This window comes from Lepisma saccharinum, chromosome 29 (assembly GCF_977018435.1).
Source record: "Lepisma saccharinum chromosome 29, izLepSacc3.1, whole genome shotgun sequence".
Lineage (NCBI taxonomy): Eukaryota > Metazoa > Arthropoda > Insecta > Zygentoma > Lepismatidae > Lepisma > Lepisma saccharinum.
Window position 1 is genome coordinate 10,682,718 of NC_139257.1, and position 17,540 is coordinate 10,700,257.

Consider the following 17,540-nt stretch of genomic DNA (forward strand, 5'->3'; position numbering starts at 1 on the left):
TCTTGCCGTACAAACAAAGTAGAAATAAAAATTCAGGGGAATTGAGGCGTGAAAGCAAACCAGTTGCACAATTAACAGTCTCTGGATCCCAGTTTTGGTCGTCTGTCTCACGTATGTGATTAACAGCACGCTTCAATTCTGTCGTATGTGTTGTTATAGTTTGTACTGCACGTGAATGATAGTTCCAGTGTGTTGGGCTTGGGTGTGGAAGTTGGAAACCCTGCTCTCTTAATAAAGCAGACCTCTTGGTCGATCTGCTGAAAAATGAATGAAAAGCTGTCAGATCGGAAACGAAAAGTTTAATCCGTTTAATTGTTTTTGAGCCGTGCAATAACACTAAATTTAGTTGATGGGCGTAACAATGAATAAACAGACCGTGAGGACATTCTTGTCTAACAAAATGCTGAACCCCTCCTCCAGCCCCGGCCATCACTGACGCCCCATCATACGTTTGACACACTAGCTTTTCTTTCACATCCCACTCATTTAAAACCTCCAAAACAACAGTTGATATTCCTCTGGCCGTTTGGTCTCGCGAGACGTCATGGAATCCTATAAATCTTTCCTGCACTGCGTCTCCCAGGCAATACCGCAGAATAACGCTCAGCTGTGCTCTACAAGATACATAGATACATCGGTTGTTTCGTCTACTTGTACAGAAATAAATTCTGCTTGAGACTGCTCTGATTTTATTCTTTCGTTTAGAACGAATGTCACACACTCAATTAAATCATTTTGGATGTCACTGCTGGTTCCCTTGAAAACTGAATCGGAGTCAAGATGCTCTCTCATCAGCTGTTCCTCTTGAGAAAGCAGGTTCAGAAGTTCGAGGTAATTCCCCTTGTTGACCGACTCGTCGCCCGCGAAATGCCCCCTGAACACGAGCTCTTGCTTACCGAGAAAGCACACCACTTGAACCAAACGACCAACAATTTTTCTGTTTGTTGACACCTTTTCATTGTGTTTTAATATTTGTAGACGAACACCTTCAGATAAAGCACATTCAGTTCTCGGTGTGTTGCTTAAGAAATGAAAACTTTCACTATTTCTGATGTGCTTTTCAGAAGCCTGATGTTTCGTATCTTTACGAGTATAATTCTTCAGTGTCACTATACCTTTCTTTGCCCACTGATCTTCGCCACCAAATAAAATACACACGAAGCAGTACATTCGTTCATTGTACCCCGTTAGCTACTTGTACTTTGAGTACCACTGGGTGCAAAATTTTCTTACCTTCTGCCCGTCTTGCTCCTGTAAAGCTTCTGCTTTGGTCTCCTCTCTTTTATAAGACACTTGTTTTCAAAAGAACACTGCGAAAATGAATTTGAGAGCAGGAACTCAATTAAATCTTGCTGTTCAGTCCAATCAGGCATTTTCTTGCACAAATGTAAGCGCTGCACACAACACGAATCGCAAACAAAGATATACCACCTCGAACACCGCGAGCCACGCTGCCTTGTAGCGTCCCTGCAGGCCAAATTTTCACAGGCAGGGAGCAATCCAGGGAATCCCCGTTCACGTTAGAAATACATTCTTCCATTTTCATATACAGAAACCTCCTTGTTTCCCCTTCGAGCAGCCACTTCCTCCCAAATAGTTGAGAAACTGCGTTCCTTGTTCCTTTCTTTTGGAAGTTCATGTGAGTTGGTATCACATAACGCATCATATTTTCGTTCAGCTATTTTTATTACATTCCTTTTTGAAATCTGTCAGACATATTTACACTAGTGTACATTATCCTAATCCCTCTTTAGCTGAACGCTTTATTCGCAATTTAAAATCAGCTTTAATATTTTACCATTCAAATGACCACCGTAAATGGGATATTACTTTACAACAAATTGCCTTCGCCTTCAATAATGTGTATCATGAGGCTACCAAATCGTCCCCCGCAAAGATTCTGTTTGGTAGAGACCTTCAGGGTCCCTTGGTTTTTTGGGGGGAATTACAGGTTGAACAGGACTTGGGTGCCATTCCTACTCAGGATCGTGCTGCTCTCTGGGGCGAGGTTTTTCAGAATGTTGTTAAAGCATGGAATAAACGTCAGACTCAATATGATCTGCATCGCCAAGCAGTCAAATTAAAGGCTGGGAATCTAGTACTCTATAAGGTTTTTCCAAAAAGTAACGCTTTGAACCATGTCGCTGCAAAACTAATGGAACGTTAGGCGGAACCTGCAAAAATATTGAAGTTAGTGGGCCCTGTTACCACTCTTCTGGTTGACCTGGAAACTGAATGTCATCTTCGTAAGATGCATGTTATGCATCTTAAACCTTACCATGTTCGGGACATGACAGATATTAATATCTTAAATGATCTAGATGATACAGTTTCAGAAGATAACATTGATCTTGGGGTTTGCTTATTTAATCTTCTTGACTCCAGTCAAGAAATTTCCCCATTGGAGCGGAATATTTCACGCGCTCCTGTAAATGATGAAAGGATGGATTATGAAAATCATAGGTTGATGGCGACACCTTTAAATCAGGTTACAGGCAATATAACTACTTCTAGTGTTTCTAGACTTAATAAGCAGTGCCATAGATGTTTAAAATGGGGCCATGTTAAGGCTACCTGCCGTGTCAAATTACCGGCCACTTTAAGGTCTGGGGGCAGATTTAATCACAGTATGAATAATGATCTCAGACAATCTAATTATAATGCAAACAACTAATGAGCTTATGTATTCGACGTATAGTATCACCTACTGGTAGCATATTACATGTGTATATGTTAATCATATGGTATTCTTCTTCTTCTTTTCTATAATTCTTATTTTTCCTTCTTTTCTCTTCTTATTAGTAATTTTTGGTTTGTATTTACTTTCATATTATTATTTCGTGGAGAACTGTACCGTGATGACCTACTACATTTATTGAACATATCGACATCTTCATCGAAGTGCCCTCCTATCAGATTCTGCCTTTTTGCCTGCAGTCATACGTCACCTTCGTTTACCTGGAGATCTTCGTTCTTCCACTGCACAAGATCGAATTGGATTTAATTTTCTTCTACACGATGTTCACCTTTGCATCTTTTGGACGCCTGATGGATGAGGATTCTAATACTGATACTTGGGATTAGTATGTTTTGCAGATATTGTGTCTTCTGACGAAGAAGAAACTACGATACGTAATGCCCATATTGTGATGCAAATCAAAGAAAATAGGCCGTATCGTGACCTTAGTGTACTGTCTAAAAACGCCTCTTGTGATGATACTTTACTTGATGAAATATATTGAGGTACAACAATTGTTATAAAAAGCAATTCCCTTGTTCTAGAAGATGGAATAGGTGAAGGATTCCTCTGGATTGGATTCTATACGTCTCTTGACTTGTAATGGATGAACTTTCCTGGATGTTCCCTGTGAGAGGAGTAAGCATTACTTTTCTTCTCTGGAAAATTTTTGTCGAGAGTTTCTCTACTTTGTTTACCTTGTGCAGGAAGCATATGTTTTCCTAGAAGATGATTATAATTACGTATGAACTTTTACATGAGGATTTTCTGTCACGATGAACTTGTATTATGTTGAATCATATGTTATTTTGGGTGGAATGTATTCCAACACCATGCAATTAATTGGATTTTATAATCTTGAGTAATATTCATTAGTGCAGAAACTTTGTCAAAAGCAGGACACCTTCTTTAACATTTTTTTCAGTGATATATTGAAATTGTGTGGTGCTATATAGGTGTTCCTCATTGAAATATATATATATATATAGGCTCATAAAGCCTCTTATTATTGCTAGTCATTCATCAGTGTACTATAATTCATCATTATTTATATATTGAGATAATTCTCCTAATATTTATTCAGATCAACTATATGATATTGCTTTTAATCTTGTCTTACATACCTTTTATGCATATTTATTACCATGGGTTATTTGCTATATTTGCAGAGTGGATCTCCTCTGAAGCATTGTTGACTTATTGGCACAAGGATGTGGATATATTTCTATGTTATTAGTGGCTTATTTCTAATCATATCTGGACCTCATTTGTATATATATAATTATTTCATTCTTTAAGGGGATCAAACTTTTGGGCTTTTGTAGTTCAAGATGGGAGTTATTTGAGAAAATTTGCAAAAACAAACAAACAAAATAGAAAAACAAAAAGTCATTGCAACTATTTTTTTCTTGCAGATACCAACCCGGTTGGAAAATGCGACATATACAGATGAAAGGACGAGGGGGGAACTACATGTGGGGACAGTTAAAACAAGCGAACATTGTGCCTCACATATTTATTACGATAGTGTACAGGACAATACTGGTTTGTTCGTGCAAAACAATTACATACCTGTTCTACAGTTGACAGAACAAAACTGGATCTAAAGGCCCTCAAAGTAGTCACCTGCCATGTGCACCACACGCTGCCAACGATGTTTGAGACTCGGAATACCATCTGCGTCACCATTGGCCGCACCATGAGTGAATCGGGTCATCTGTTGTTGCACAGCATTGGTAATGTCCTCTCGTGTCGCAAACCGCCTTCCACATAGTGGTTCCTTAACCTTGCTTATGAGATGAAAGTCACAGGGCGAAATGTCAGGAGAGTACGGCGGGTGCTCCAATTCTTCCCATCCCCAGCGTTGCAGTTGCCGCCATACACACTCTGCTTTATCGGGTCTAGCGTTGTCGTGCAGGATGATTGCACTGTCCAGAAGGTCCGGACGTTTCTCCCGAACGCCACGTCGTACCTGTCGCACGAGGAAGTTCCTGTAGTACTCTGCTGTCACTGTTCTGCCATGTGGAAGGAAGTGGCACACAATGACACTCATGACGTCAAACGCGACGTGACGCGATCACCATCAATTTCACGGGGGAAGGATTCTGACGGAACTTATTCTGCCTTGGTGATCGGGCATGTGGCCCTTCCGCGGGCTGACGTTTGAGTTCCGGTTCGTATGCCCTAGCCCAAAATTCATCGATGGCGATTATTCTTGACAGGAAGTGGTCGCCGTCCTGTTGCAAGCGTGCTAGGTGGTCGGAGCATGTTGCATATCGCATCCACAGTTGAATTTCCATCAGTGTGGTACCCACCGCGATGCGATTTTGCGCAGTTGCAGCTCTGTCCGCAATATCCTGTGGATGGTGCATTTCTCGAGGCCACTTACCCTCTCTAACTCCAGAAGTGTCCATTGTCTGTCTTCCTCCAGGAGCTGCTCGATGACGGCACGTTCCACGTTGGTCCGCACACTGACAGGTCGTCCGAGCGTTGCTGATCAACTGCTGACACTGTGACGTGGTCGCGTCCTTTGAGTATAGTGGTATACATTTTGGAAGCTAAACAAAAAAACTATGAAATAGGTTTTGTTATACCAGTAAGTCCACGACCACTTCACATCAGCACTGGCCAAAAAATAGAGCCACAAAAAGGTTGGTTGTCAAAAAACTAGATCTGTACGAATATTCAAATACCCACAACCCTTTCCTCTTTTTTTTTTTGCTCTATTCCACCATTTATTGCCACTGTGGTAAAATCACCATTCATTCCAAAAACGATGACCACAGATATAATTGGCCCCCTTGCGCTGACTCCGAAATTAACGTGGATCACGAGCACCAATCCCCACCATACCATATACTTCCCAGATTATCTAATCGTCGAGATTTAATATTGGTTTCCGCGTTCGTGGTCGTCTAGCCACGAAAACGGAAACGCTCTCAACATATATATATCAAAGCAAGGTGGAAAGCTAGTGAACGTAAAAATAAGAACCATTGGATACGTCAAAATTCATTTTTAGTGTCCATTTATTGTAACAAATTGTCACCCGGACAATTAGAAAAATCTCCCCAACAATTTAACAAAAAATCTCTCCCTATATATATATAATTGTCTGTACAATATAATAAAACCCACGTGGATAAATAATAATTCCCTTTTATCCTACATGTCGTTAAAAATTATAACAATGAACACCCATTAAATAAATACAAAATCATGTTTATGGTTTAGGTGATTGGAATCCTATATCGACGAAAATTCTCAACAATCAAGATGTCCAATTTTTAATTGTACTACGTTTGGCATGGAATAAAATGCACTAAGTTCCAAAACACTAAATGGATAATTCAAAAATGACTATTCCTGAAAATCAATACTGAACTAAAAAAATGACCGGTCAATTAACTTTAACATAAACCGAAATAAATTAAATTATTATACCCCGTTATTCCATGTCCAGACATCAGTCCAATGCCACAGTCAAATTCGTATGTCGATGCGGATCCGATCACCCTCGCCCGTGACCAAGGGAGGAGAAGGAAGCTCCTTACTATACCAATGCCTCAGCTGCAACGACTGTTCTCTCGGGAGAAAACTTCGCCCGTAGCCGAAGCTTTCCCCCTTGAGTTACAAAGTTCTCCGCTAGGGGAAACAGCGTTGCCGGATTTACCTTGCTCGAAGTCTAGAGCCGAGCGTCAGGAACACCATGACGCAAAACTCCTTGTTAGAATAACGAGGAGAATGTGGTGGAATTTTTAAAATTATACGAGTTATAAGCAAACACCACAACACCCATCCTTGATGTAACTTTCATACCCACCATGCTAGTGTCCGGTATGGGAGGGCATTATTCCCAACGGCGTCCACCAATTCAGTGTGACATTCTTTTGCATCTAACCCTCGGCGAACGGCTAGTTTGAAGTACGAGCGCTGCTCAACACGGGTTACGTCCATCTCGGACGACGCTCGCCACACAACTGATTTCACAACGATCTCTGTGCTACTTCCTGCAATCACAGAGCCATCTGTTGTTGTGCATACACACTATGCCTGCATGGCTTCCACGCAACCCATAGCACTTTGTGCTGCGCTCACATATCTGCACAAAAAAGAACAGTTGCAATGACTTTTTCCCCAACCCTCGTATATATATATATATAAATTTACTTGCTGCCTTTCAAGTATATATATTTAGTGTTTTTAGGGATTTAATTTTATGGTTGTGTATTGTTAATGTTGTGCCTGTGTGACCTGGATTTCTAGGAGCAGAGCTAGGTTGTGACGGTTGATATATATTATATAAATATCATTCCCCCACAGCTTCACTCTTATCTTGATATACGAGAGTGAAGTATTCCACTCGCCCAACTAAGTCACTGATTATTACGTAACTTTATCAAGTTGAGCAGTCTTCTCGATAGACGACGTTTTGCTTCCCCGAGAGGTAACTCTGCGCATGCGTAAATTTTCTTGTCTATCGGGCAGCACTAGGAACTCAGTGAACAAGAGACACACAGTACAGTACCGACAGAGTAGAGACAAAGTACAGACCAGGAATAGACGCCAGCCGGAGCAGAGAGACTTCAGGTACATCAAATAGTTCGTGCAACAGGAGCCCAACCTTTTTACCTCCCCTTCGTTGCATAATTGGCATGGCATTTAGCTGACGTCATACGTTTGAGCTGCCATATCTTCCAAGTCGATCTGGATTGCGCCATGTTACGTAACGGGGAAGAAAAAGGGGCAATATGGGGCTTTTGTATAATTCAATTTTTTTTTGTAACTCGCTAACACGAGATGTTTGGTGTCAAGAGATTTAATATTTGTTCTAGATTCATGAGTAACTTTAAATGACTTTTTTTTTGCTACAAAAAAAATCAATCGGTGATAGATTTTTTTTTTCTTTTGTCTCTCTACTCCGAACCGGCTGGATATCACGTAACATTTTTACATTAAATCAATCAGTGACTTCTTTCGGCAATATCTTAGTAGTGTAAGAATAATTGTTGGCATGTATTTCAAATGAGTGTATATATATATTGGGTTTAAATCATTATTATTTCCTTGAATGAAGAATGAGAGGGAGAGTGAGCGCGTGTGTGCATAGAAGCTAAATTTTGGGGGAATGGGTTTCTAATTATTATAGGCAGTATAGAAAAGAACAAAAATAAGAAAACAAAAAAAATAATGGAATCGGAAAGTGCAAATTGTAATTGAGGTCCACTAACGGGTAAATTGTGAACTTTCTTGACTCCGTTAAAATGTGTTCGTTGAATTGTTCTATTCAGGGTCTTTAAGAATTTGAACTTTATTTGTACTGGTCAAGTCACTGTTCTTGTTTTACATAACAAAACTATTCATGAATAAAAGCTTGTTAATTTTGAGTACAACTTTTAATGAATCAAAAAAATACTAAAGTCATTACTGTTCTATAAATAAACCATCGACGTAGAAAAATCTAGTGTGAATGAGATCGTTTAACTGGGTTCTTTTGAGCGTACGCAATTTTGTTGGGAGGGGGAACTAGACGATTCCCCCATTTCTCAATAAGGTTGCGTTAACCCGGATTTGTGAACTCGGGCATTTGAGTTCTTTGTCTCCTGCGAGCAAGTCAAATCGATCCACGAAGTTCAGGGTGTAATATTGGGCTGGGCGAAATAGCACTAAGGTAGCAGCTTCGTGAAAATCATACGCTTCAAATATTTATTTAGAGAATTTTGTATATCGGGTAGCAGTTTGTTTAGACAAATTGAAGCGTAACAAAAAATATGATAGTATTCGCCACAAAAAGATGGTAGCAGGCATAAAGAACTTTAAACTGCCGAGTGTTTCTAATTTTTTTTTAGTTTATCATTTTCTTTATCTTTTTGAATTCCTTGTGGTATTTTTTCTTGCAACGCAATGGCTCACATGTTGGAAACTAGTACCTTCAGTTTTGATTTGCCGACTACTTTAATTTCTTCACGTATCCGTAGCAAATCATTGGAAACAATACCACAAAGTCCTGACCCACAGACACCATGTCCTGTGCATAATCCTCCGCAACGAAACGTTTCACCTTTGCAAGCGTCTCCACAATTATTGAGGGATAATGTAAGCCCTTTTTTGGGATTTCTTAAGAAACCGTTTCCTTCGCCGGATTTATCAGAAGTTCAGTTACAACTGCGTTGTATATTTGTTAAAGGACTTGTTGGTTACGGATGGGTCAAATGTTCATATTTTGTATAAAGTTCTATTGATTGTGCAACGGCCGAACGGGTAATTAAATTACAAATTTTGGACACTGAATCCATTTTTTTGGAATGTATACCAAAGACAAGTGGCCCTTTACGACTTTGTTGGCTTGATTTTTTACATAATAAGCTTCCTTGGCTAATATTTAACTGTGCTTTTTGGCAACGTTTTGTGTCACGCTAAGCTCTTAGTGACTTGATTTCAGCATATGTAACACGTAATCAGAATAAAGCGGAGAGTTTGTATTTTTATTTACTGGAAATTATTGATGCTTCCAGAGTTTTGGAGCTAGCATGGGCTGATAATCGTTTGCTTCACGAAATATTAAACAATTTATCAATGGATACTCGTACCCGACTTATTGAACAGCATACACCTTCTACCTTGCAAGCATTTTTAGATATTTCTAGAAATATTTGGACTATTGAATTACAAGACGGGATCCCATTTCATTCCAAAAAGAAGCATTCTGCTTCAAAACGTCACCTAACCCGTAATACAGGGCGTTCCCATTATACGTCCTTACCTCCACCTCTGTCTTAATATTCAGGAAACCTCAACAAACCTTATCTCATCTTACCCTGCAAGGTCAGACAAGCATAAAACAAAATTGTCATGTGATACTGTGGTATTATCTGCGGTTTCAGATTTAGATGTTCAGGCGCACAATAAACAGATTTCATATAATTCACCGCTTATCTCGGATCCCTTGATACCCTTTTGTCCCGTACTTTTTGCAAATGTGTGTGACCGTTCCGTTCGAACACTTCTCGATACAGGAAGTTCTGTTTCGTTGTTGTCTCGCTCGTTATTTAATTCCCTTCATGCTGCATTCCCTCCCCCTCAACCTAGTCACATAGTTTTAAATTATGTTCAGAATAAGACCCTGTCTATGACGGAAAAAGTCCTAATACCTATCAAACTGCAATTTTTGTCCTGGAAATGGAATGTTTGGGTGGTGGATGATTTACCATTCCCCTTGATCTTGGGAAGTGATTGTTTAGTGTCACATCGAGTTACAATATCTTTTCCGGATAATTTAATTTCCTTCCCTTACTGGCCTGAGGGCGTTGCATTGTGTACTTCGGATGTTTCTGCACAGGGAATTGAGGATGCAAGTGCCAAGGTGGACGGGTGCATCCTGGATTCTCATGTAGTACAATTAAAAAAACTTTTTTCATTGTATGACGATGTTGTAACTGAAAAGGTAGGAAAGTGTCGTCTTGGCCATTTTAATATCCCTCTTAAGACAGATATCCTGGTTCGTTCTCGTCCCTATCAATTGAATCCAATTCAATTACAGGAAATGCTCGACAATGTGGATAGCCTTATTAAGGATGACATCGTGGAGAAATGCCATTCGGCCTACTCAAATCCTTGCTTCCTTCTTGATAAACCCGACGGTTCTAAGCGTCTGGTGTACAATTATAAATCTATAAACACCTTGATTTCTTATGATGCATTTCCTCTCCCCCGAATTGATTTACTTTTGTAGCACTTACAGGGCGCCTCTGTTTTTTCGGTATTGGAACTCAATAAGTCGTTTCATCAGTTGCCCTTGTGTTTCATCTGCCCTGTTTCACATGGGCAACGATGGCCTCCTGTCCACCTTTCACCCACTGTTTACGTGTATCAGGCTTTTTCAGAAACACCACTTCTCGTCTCCTGTCGTAGTCAAGGGGTCCCGGGTTCGATACCCGGTGGAGGCACAAGTGGTTCGGATCCCACTTTAAACTGTAGGTCCAGTCCCGATTAGCCTTACTGTGCATAAAGTGGACTTAAAACACCAACTCAAACTCAAACTCAAAACTCGTCTCCTGTCACAATTCTCCTCCAAAAATGAAGATCTCGCGGGTTTTCTAGCAGTGTCTGCCAAATTGCAACTCTGCGATGGGCCTGCACCTCTGTGAGCTCGTGTGGACTTTTGTCGGGGCTGTTTATTGGTGTAATCCATGTCATGCAAGCAACCGTTTACTGTCGATTTGGATGGCCCAACCACTCTTGCTAACACATGTGTGCTGGATTGTGGTGTAGGATTCACAGCATCCTGCAGAGACTCGTTAATGACTATCAGTGACTCGTTAATGACTATCCTGTGCAGTGTTTTACTGAGCTTACTGTTAGCAATCTCCTGGAGTAGTTGGTTAGATGACATCACTTTCGTTTTTTACTGTTTTCGTCAAGATCGAAACATCGTAAGTTCAAATCCCACCCTATCCTTATTATTTTTTCCCTTTTATTTACCGAGTACGAAGTGTTCTAATAACGTAATATAATATTATATGATATTACTGTAAATATTTATGCGATGCATGCTCAGTGGCGGCGATTGGGTTTCAAAACTGATGGGCAAGGTGGGGGGAGGGGGAGGGCAAGGACAGTTTCCTTCCCTTGGTAGATAATGTTTAGCATAGTGCTGGGTCATCTTCCCCTCCACACTCCATAATCGACGCCTCTGTGCATGCCTCAAGTAATGCTTCTACTAATGTTTTTAATCTTTCAGTGATTGGCAGGATTTTAGGAAATACTTTTCCTTTCATTCAGCTGTTATAAGTTAACACATATTAAGAACTTACATGTCAACTTTCTGCATCCGGAAATGCAGGACATAAATCGCATAAATATCAACGGAAATATCCAAGAAACGTAGATAAGCATTCTCGTCCAAAGCAGTTTACTTCCCGAAAAAGATTTCGCAAAGAAGTAGGTTTGAACCCATAACCTTCCATTCCATAAGCAAACGATCCCCCTCCACCACATGGTTCACGTTATTTTATGCACTCGGTTCGGATTCCATTTTAAACTGTAGGTCCAGTCCCGATTAGCCTTACTATGCATAAAGTTGACTTAAAACACAAAATCAACCAATTCATCTCCTTTCAGGGAGGGCCTTCCATGATACTGTAGTCGGCCAGCATCCGAAAATACAGTTCTGCTTCGCGAATACCAGAGTGTAATTGCATTTAATATTGAGACTAATTTTACTTTAAAACTACAGATTAAAGCGATAATAGGGTCCAGAAAAAGAACCTCAAAGTAGATCTTCACACAAAGTATTTTAATCCATTGCCAAAAATTTCAGTTAAGAATAATATTATGATTTTTCATTGACCGTATTTTCGACTCATGGTGAATTTGCTAAAAGAACCAGGTCAAGACATCTAAATATGTAAGTTTTACTAGTAAATGCATTTAAAATGTACGAAACAACAGGGGAGGAGAAAAATAAACCTCAAAAATAAGTAAAAGTGCAACAAAAACTGTTAAAATACTGACAAATAAACTAAAAGCCAAAATAGGCCGAAAAATGAAAAAAAATTGTAAAATAGAAAGTGTTTTCTGGCTCTAACTGAAGGGAAACGGACATGATATCAGGTTTAGCATTGTTTTTAAGGGTCAGAAAAAAAGTTGATTTTTCATCAACTTCCGGACCCTAATTAGTAATAATGACCATTGAAAAAGTTGGAGGTAGCTTACTTAAAATTTTCTTGTTGAGGGATCGTATCGTCCCATATCTCCACTTCATAATACAGAAAAACATCAAGTTCATATTTCGAAAATGACTTGGAGTTTTCTACCACGAAAATACGTTTTTCATAGTTTGAAGTTCGTTAGTATTATCTTTGAAGATTTCCATTGTTTTAATTTCACACATATTTTATATTTCATACGTTCCTCTCTCTTTTCATACAGTCTTTGGAAAAAAGCTGAAGTTTCTTGTCAAACGGAGTCTGGTTTAAATGACTCCTTTTCGCTTTCCTGTTCGTACTTTAAACAAACAACAAAATACTTCGTAACTAAACGATTGCTTGTTCAAAACACGGAATTTTTACACAATTTACAAAATATGACAAAACGCCAATAGATATGTTCATCATTTTTCCCTTTCAGCGTTTCGCGATTTTATCTGAATTGGTTTCGTCATGAAAATTGCCATGCGGAAATTATAGATGACATTATGTGTGCATTGGTTTCTTCAAACTGGTAGCGAATTTTAACATGAGCTATCTGGAGAAGAGGTTGCGTGCTTGATTCTTACGAGGGAGGTCGTAGGATCGATTCTCCACCTAGGCAGGATTTTTTTCAGGATTATATCGTTGGGTGTAAAGTTCATCCACTGTGCTAAGAAGTTAACATTGGTCTCTGTATTTCACGAGAGGAAAGGAAATAGTAAGAGAAAGTTATTCATGATAGGAGGAAGTCACATGCCACGTGGAATGCGCAGAATCAAGTTACGTAGAGCTAAGCCTGTGATGGTGGTATCGAATATTGCAACGTTAGTGGGGAAGTTTGTTATATCTGATACTCGTACTTTCTGTTCAAAGAAGACAAACATTTTAGATACAAAGCAGTGAGGAATTAACGATCATTATGAGGTTTTGAATTTTTTGTTTGTCACTCACTATATACATACTTATTAGTAGTTTCTTATCGAATCGGCCTTCGTCGCAATAACAATTTATTTATGTTAATAAGCGATTTACTAGTAGTTTTAGACGCATGGTAAGATGGTGGTCAGAAGATTGACAACAGTCATTACGAAGGAACGGACATAAAATTACCAATCTTAGCAATTTGAACTCATTAAACGCTCTCCTTCGTTACAGTACTGCACTACTTCACTACTTAACATAACTGTATATCTTTTTTTAGCATATCGAAATCAAATAATCAATATTTTAGGTGTCAGTGAAGAACAAAAATACATAACTTAAATAACATTACATTTTGCATCCTGAATACATATATGTGATTTGTGAATTAATCATGATGTGTGTGTTAACACAACATATGGACAATAACAAAAAAGAAAAGTTTTAACTTTAAATCCTGGAAATCTCCAACTTCAAGTTGGGAAATATACGCAGAAGGGACGTCCCTCAAGCCCTCAAGTGTGCATCGGATTCATTTTTTAAATATTCTAATATCAACGGTATCTGTTCAGCAAACAAAAAAAAAGAAAGAGGAGAGGGTGGGATTTGAACCCGCTACCTTTCACGCTTGATGAAAATTAAGGATAGCAGCGCCTAACCAACTGCTCTACGTTAACTTAATGATGTTATACCCTTAAAAACATGTTGACGTTTATGAAGACTCCCACCTTCCCGTGTTTCAAGCACATTTTCTCGACAAGTCGTGTAAAATATATGTTTTTTAGAACTGTTCGATATTATGCAAGGTATTGTAAATAAAATGTCGCATAAACTTTTCACAAATTTGCTTCTTTCTGCACAAACGTGATGGCAATTTCCTCCAGGTGGAGAAAAACTCTATTCATGTTTCAAACCCCCCAAATTTCAAGTCGAGCAAGCAGAATCGTAAATATCATACAAGGTTCTTTTTCCAATTTATTATATCTGTTTCATTGTGTATTATAATAGCGGGTTATAGTTTCTAAGTTCATGGAAAGTGTTAAATTGAAAACCTATCACCGCAGCGTTTATCGTCTAGTGGAAGGACCTACTCAAAGTTGGCTACTCTCACCTGGAGCTGAAGTGCAATACTGCTAAGTTTACGATTTCGGGAGTTAGAATTCTTTCGGGGCGGTCAAATAAGATGTTGCGAAGTGTACAAGCTGAGATTAGAAATCTCCAAACTTAATTAATCCCATAGTGAAAATTGATGGTGAACTTAAATCCCTACTCCAAAAATATACCAACCTAGCTTCAATAGACAATGTCCAAAACTTGGAAGAAAGTATAGCCAAGTTGAAAAATGAACTTAATATATTTCGTTAACTCCAAACAACCACTTCAGAACAATTAAAACAATAATTAAACAATCAAGCAAATACTATTAGAACTGCTTTCTATTATTCAAAATATTAAAACCCAAGAGCAGTACGAACAGCTTAATGCTAGTATTCTCGAATTACGAGAGCAATTTCTATCTTTCGAAATTCCTACACCAGGAAATATTAAAAACGGATTGCAAACAGATCAGTTACACATGGCCATAACAGAAGTTCAAGCCAAACTCCAAACGTTGGAAGATTTTATCAATAATTTACCTTCATCTTCCGAATTAAATGCCATGGCACGCAGTGTTGCCAGTATCAAATTACAGTTAGAAACTTATGAAGATTTCGGGAAGATACAGAGTACCATAGCTCATATTGAAGATACTTTGACAACCATGAGAAATGGATTGACAAATGTACAGGAAACTCTGGAATTCAAGTTGACAAGCATAACCGAATCTTTAAACGTAATCCAAGAAAAATTACCAAGCTGGAAGACCTTAATACCGAATCTGAACTATCCTATTTTCATCATCTGATTGATGACATACAGAACAAATTGCAAATATTACAGCAATCTACGCCTACACAAGATGACATACAACAACTTAAAGATGCTTTGAGCATTGTTGCAGATGCTACAGAGTTGGATGCTGTCAAACAAGCTTCGACCACACTTCAAAATACTGTAGCTAATTTACCGCCTCCCAGGAGTTAAGATCTGTAAAAAGAGCAGTAAATCGAATACTCAAATCAGAGGACATCAAGAACATTCAAGCGGAAATTGCTGTAACTCAAGACACCATCGCTTCTTTGCCTACCAACCAGATAGTCAACGAACTTCATGCATTGTTTGAAGAAATCAGAAGTCAGGTACACGATCTTGCAAGCCAGAGTACCAAATTGAAACCTGTAGAAAATTTACAGGAGATTATTTCCAACATTAACCTACAAATCAGTACCCTCGAAACAAGTCAAGAATCTGCTTTATCAGGTTTTACCTCGCAACTTCATGATCTCAAAGAACAATTTAAACAATTGTATGTCGATGTGAAAATCAAACCTAGCTACGATGAAGTGGTACGCACCATAAACGAATATCAAAACTCGGTAATAAGCAGATTAGACGATCTTGAATTACGTCAAGTTTTCACTGTTGAGATAGTTAAACTTTAGAGTATAGCAAATGTACGAGGGCACTGGACTTATGTTAATGCAGGCAATGTTTACAAATTGTATCCCTACAGGCAGTCTCATGAATTTTTTCTTGATGGTAATATTAAATTTTTAAAATTTGGCTATGTAAAGAAGGGGAAACATATAGAAGTACCAAATTTCACCATACAGAGAAATGATGGTGTATAGAGCACTTCAGATACATATTGCATATTGGGATGGATCTGCAAAGAAATATAAAATACATGAGGATGAACAATTATATGATTTTCGTATGGAAGCTGGTAAAAACTATTTTTTGAAGTGAAACAATTATACCCTGAAAATAATCCATTTTATTTCATATTTTCTTATAGAACCCGATGTCAAGACAAGATATAGGTAGTGAATTACATAGACTAGCTCGTCGTAACTACAAACGATTGAGTGTGGTAACGAAAGGTGTAGATGATTTGTTTGAAGCTGATCTGATAGAAATGAGCAGAGGAACTTTAAAAAAATTATATAAGGTAAATTATGGTTACAAATATATGCTTACAGTTATTGATACATTCAGTAAATATGCGTTAATCTCAGTTGAAGCAACATTGTGCCGGAGTTTCGAACCATTTTTCGCCAAGAACCAAGGAAAAAACATACTTTGCAGAATCGTTTGGTGTTGTGCAAGGTATCTTTACTAAACATTTCGCATAAAATCATCATAAATTTGCTTTCTTGCATTCAAATGTGACCGCAATTCTTTCCAGGTGGATGAGAACCTGTTCAGTGTTTCACAATGCACATACATTTTCCTATTTTCAAATTCAGAACGAAAAATCTTGAAATATTTTCAACATTCGTATTTCTACTTAATATTTCTCTTGTCTACTCATATATTTTATTACTGCTTTAGGGTATCTTTACTTTATGCAGTGTGAAAGAATGAAAAAATAAATCACGAGCGTTTTCATTCATGAAGAAGAAATGTTGCAAAGTTGGCTCTCTTAGTTGGCTCTGAAGCGCTATGCTGCCAAATTTACCAATTCCGGAGTTTGAAATTTTTCAGGGCGGTCAAATAAGATGTTGCGAAGTGTACATTTAAATTTAGTGAATTTTGTAAAATTAATAAATCTGATTTAAGTTTCTTAAGACGCTCGTCTAATCTGGCGAAGTAGCTGGAATTATCTGGGATCTCTTGTCGACTTCTGTTTCCAAATATATCCATTGTTTTATTTATTTGTTTTATTTTTAATTCGTTTTTATTTTTTGGTATTTTTATATATTCATGAGAGGATAGATTATTCTCATTTCGATAAAGAAAGGAATTAACTTATTATACTAACCAATTATTTCAGCATAGAGGAAATCACCTTTTTCTACCTCGTATGTTGTGCTGGGAATGATATTATTGTGTTTAATCCTGTACAAATTTCGAGCTATGTGTACAACTGCTGCATTGGGTGGAGAGATACTTATTTGAATTTTCCCTGTGACGGGAATTTTATAAGATGTTTGGTTATTGTTGAATACATGTAATTGTTTACCCGTATCCTCATCCACTTGATACCAGATACTATTAAGATGGATAATTACCAGACCTCTCAATTTACGATGAAAATCCCTAAAATCATCCATGTTTACAGGAATTCTTTCTATTTGCTGCATGTGTAT

General features: G+C 38.2%; 2 protein-coding genes across 2 annotated transcripts in view; both read right to left on the reverse strand.

Moving 5' to 3' along the window:
- Positions 1-4,340: 4,340 nt before the first annotated feature.
- On the reverse strand, positions 4,341-4,790 carry LOC145981383 (histone-lysine N-methyltransferase SETMAR-like). Its single transcript, XM_083114622.1, has one exon. The coding sequence runs from the start codon at positions 4,788-4,790 to the stop codon at positions 4,341-4,343; it is 450 nt and encodes a 149-aa protein (XP_082970748.1).
- A 4-nt stretch (positions 4,791-4,794) lies between these two features.
- Positions 4,795-17,540, reverse strand: part of LOC145981385 (uncharacterized) — a 446,659-nt gene continuing 433,913 nt past the window's right edge. The window contains exons 5-6 of the mRNA XM_083114623.1: positions 6,557-6,747; positions 4,795-5,295 (exon numbers count right to left, since the gene is read on the reverse strand). Of these exons, the coding sequence (XP_082970749.1) occupies positions 4,795-5,295; positions 6,557-6,747 (692 nt within the window). The remainder of the gene's footprint in view (positions 5,296-6,556; positions 6,748-17,540) is intronic.

Excerpts from the sequence above, each read along its gene's own strand:
- LOC145981383 (XM_083114622.1), bottom strand. The coding sequence starts at position 4,790 with ATGAGTGTCATTGTGTGCCACTTCCTTCCACATGGCAGAACAGTGACA.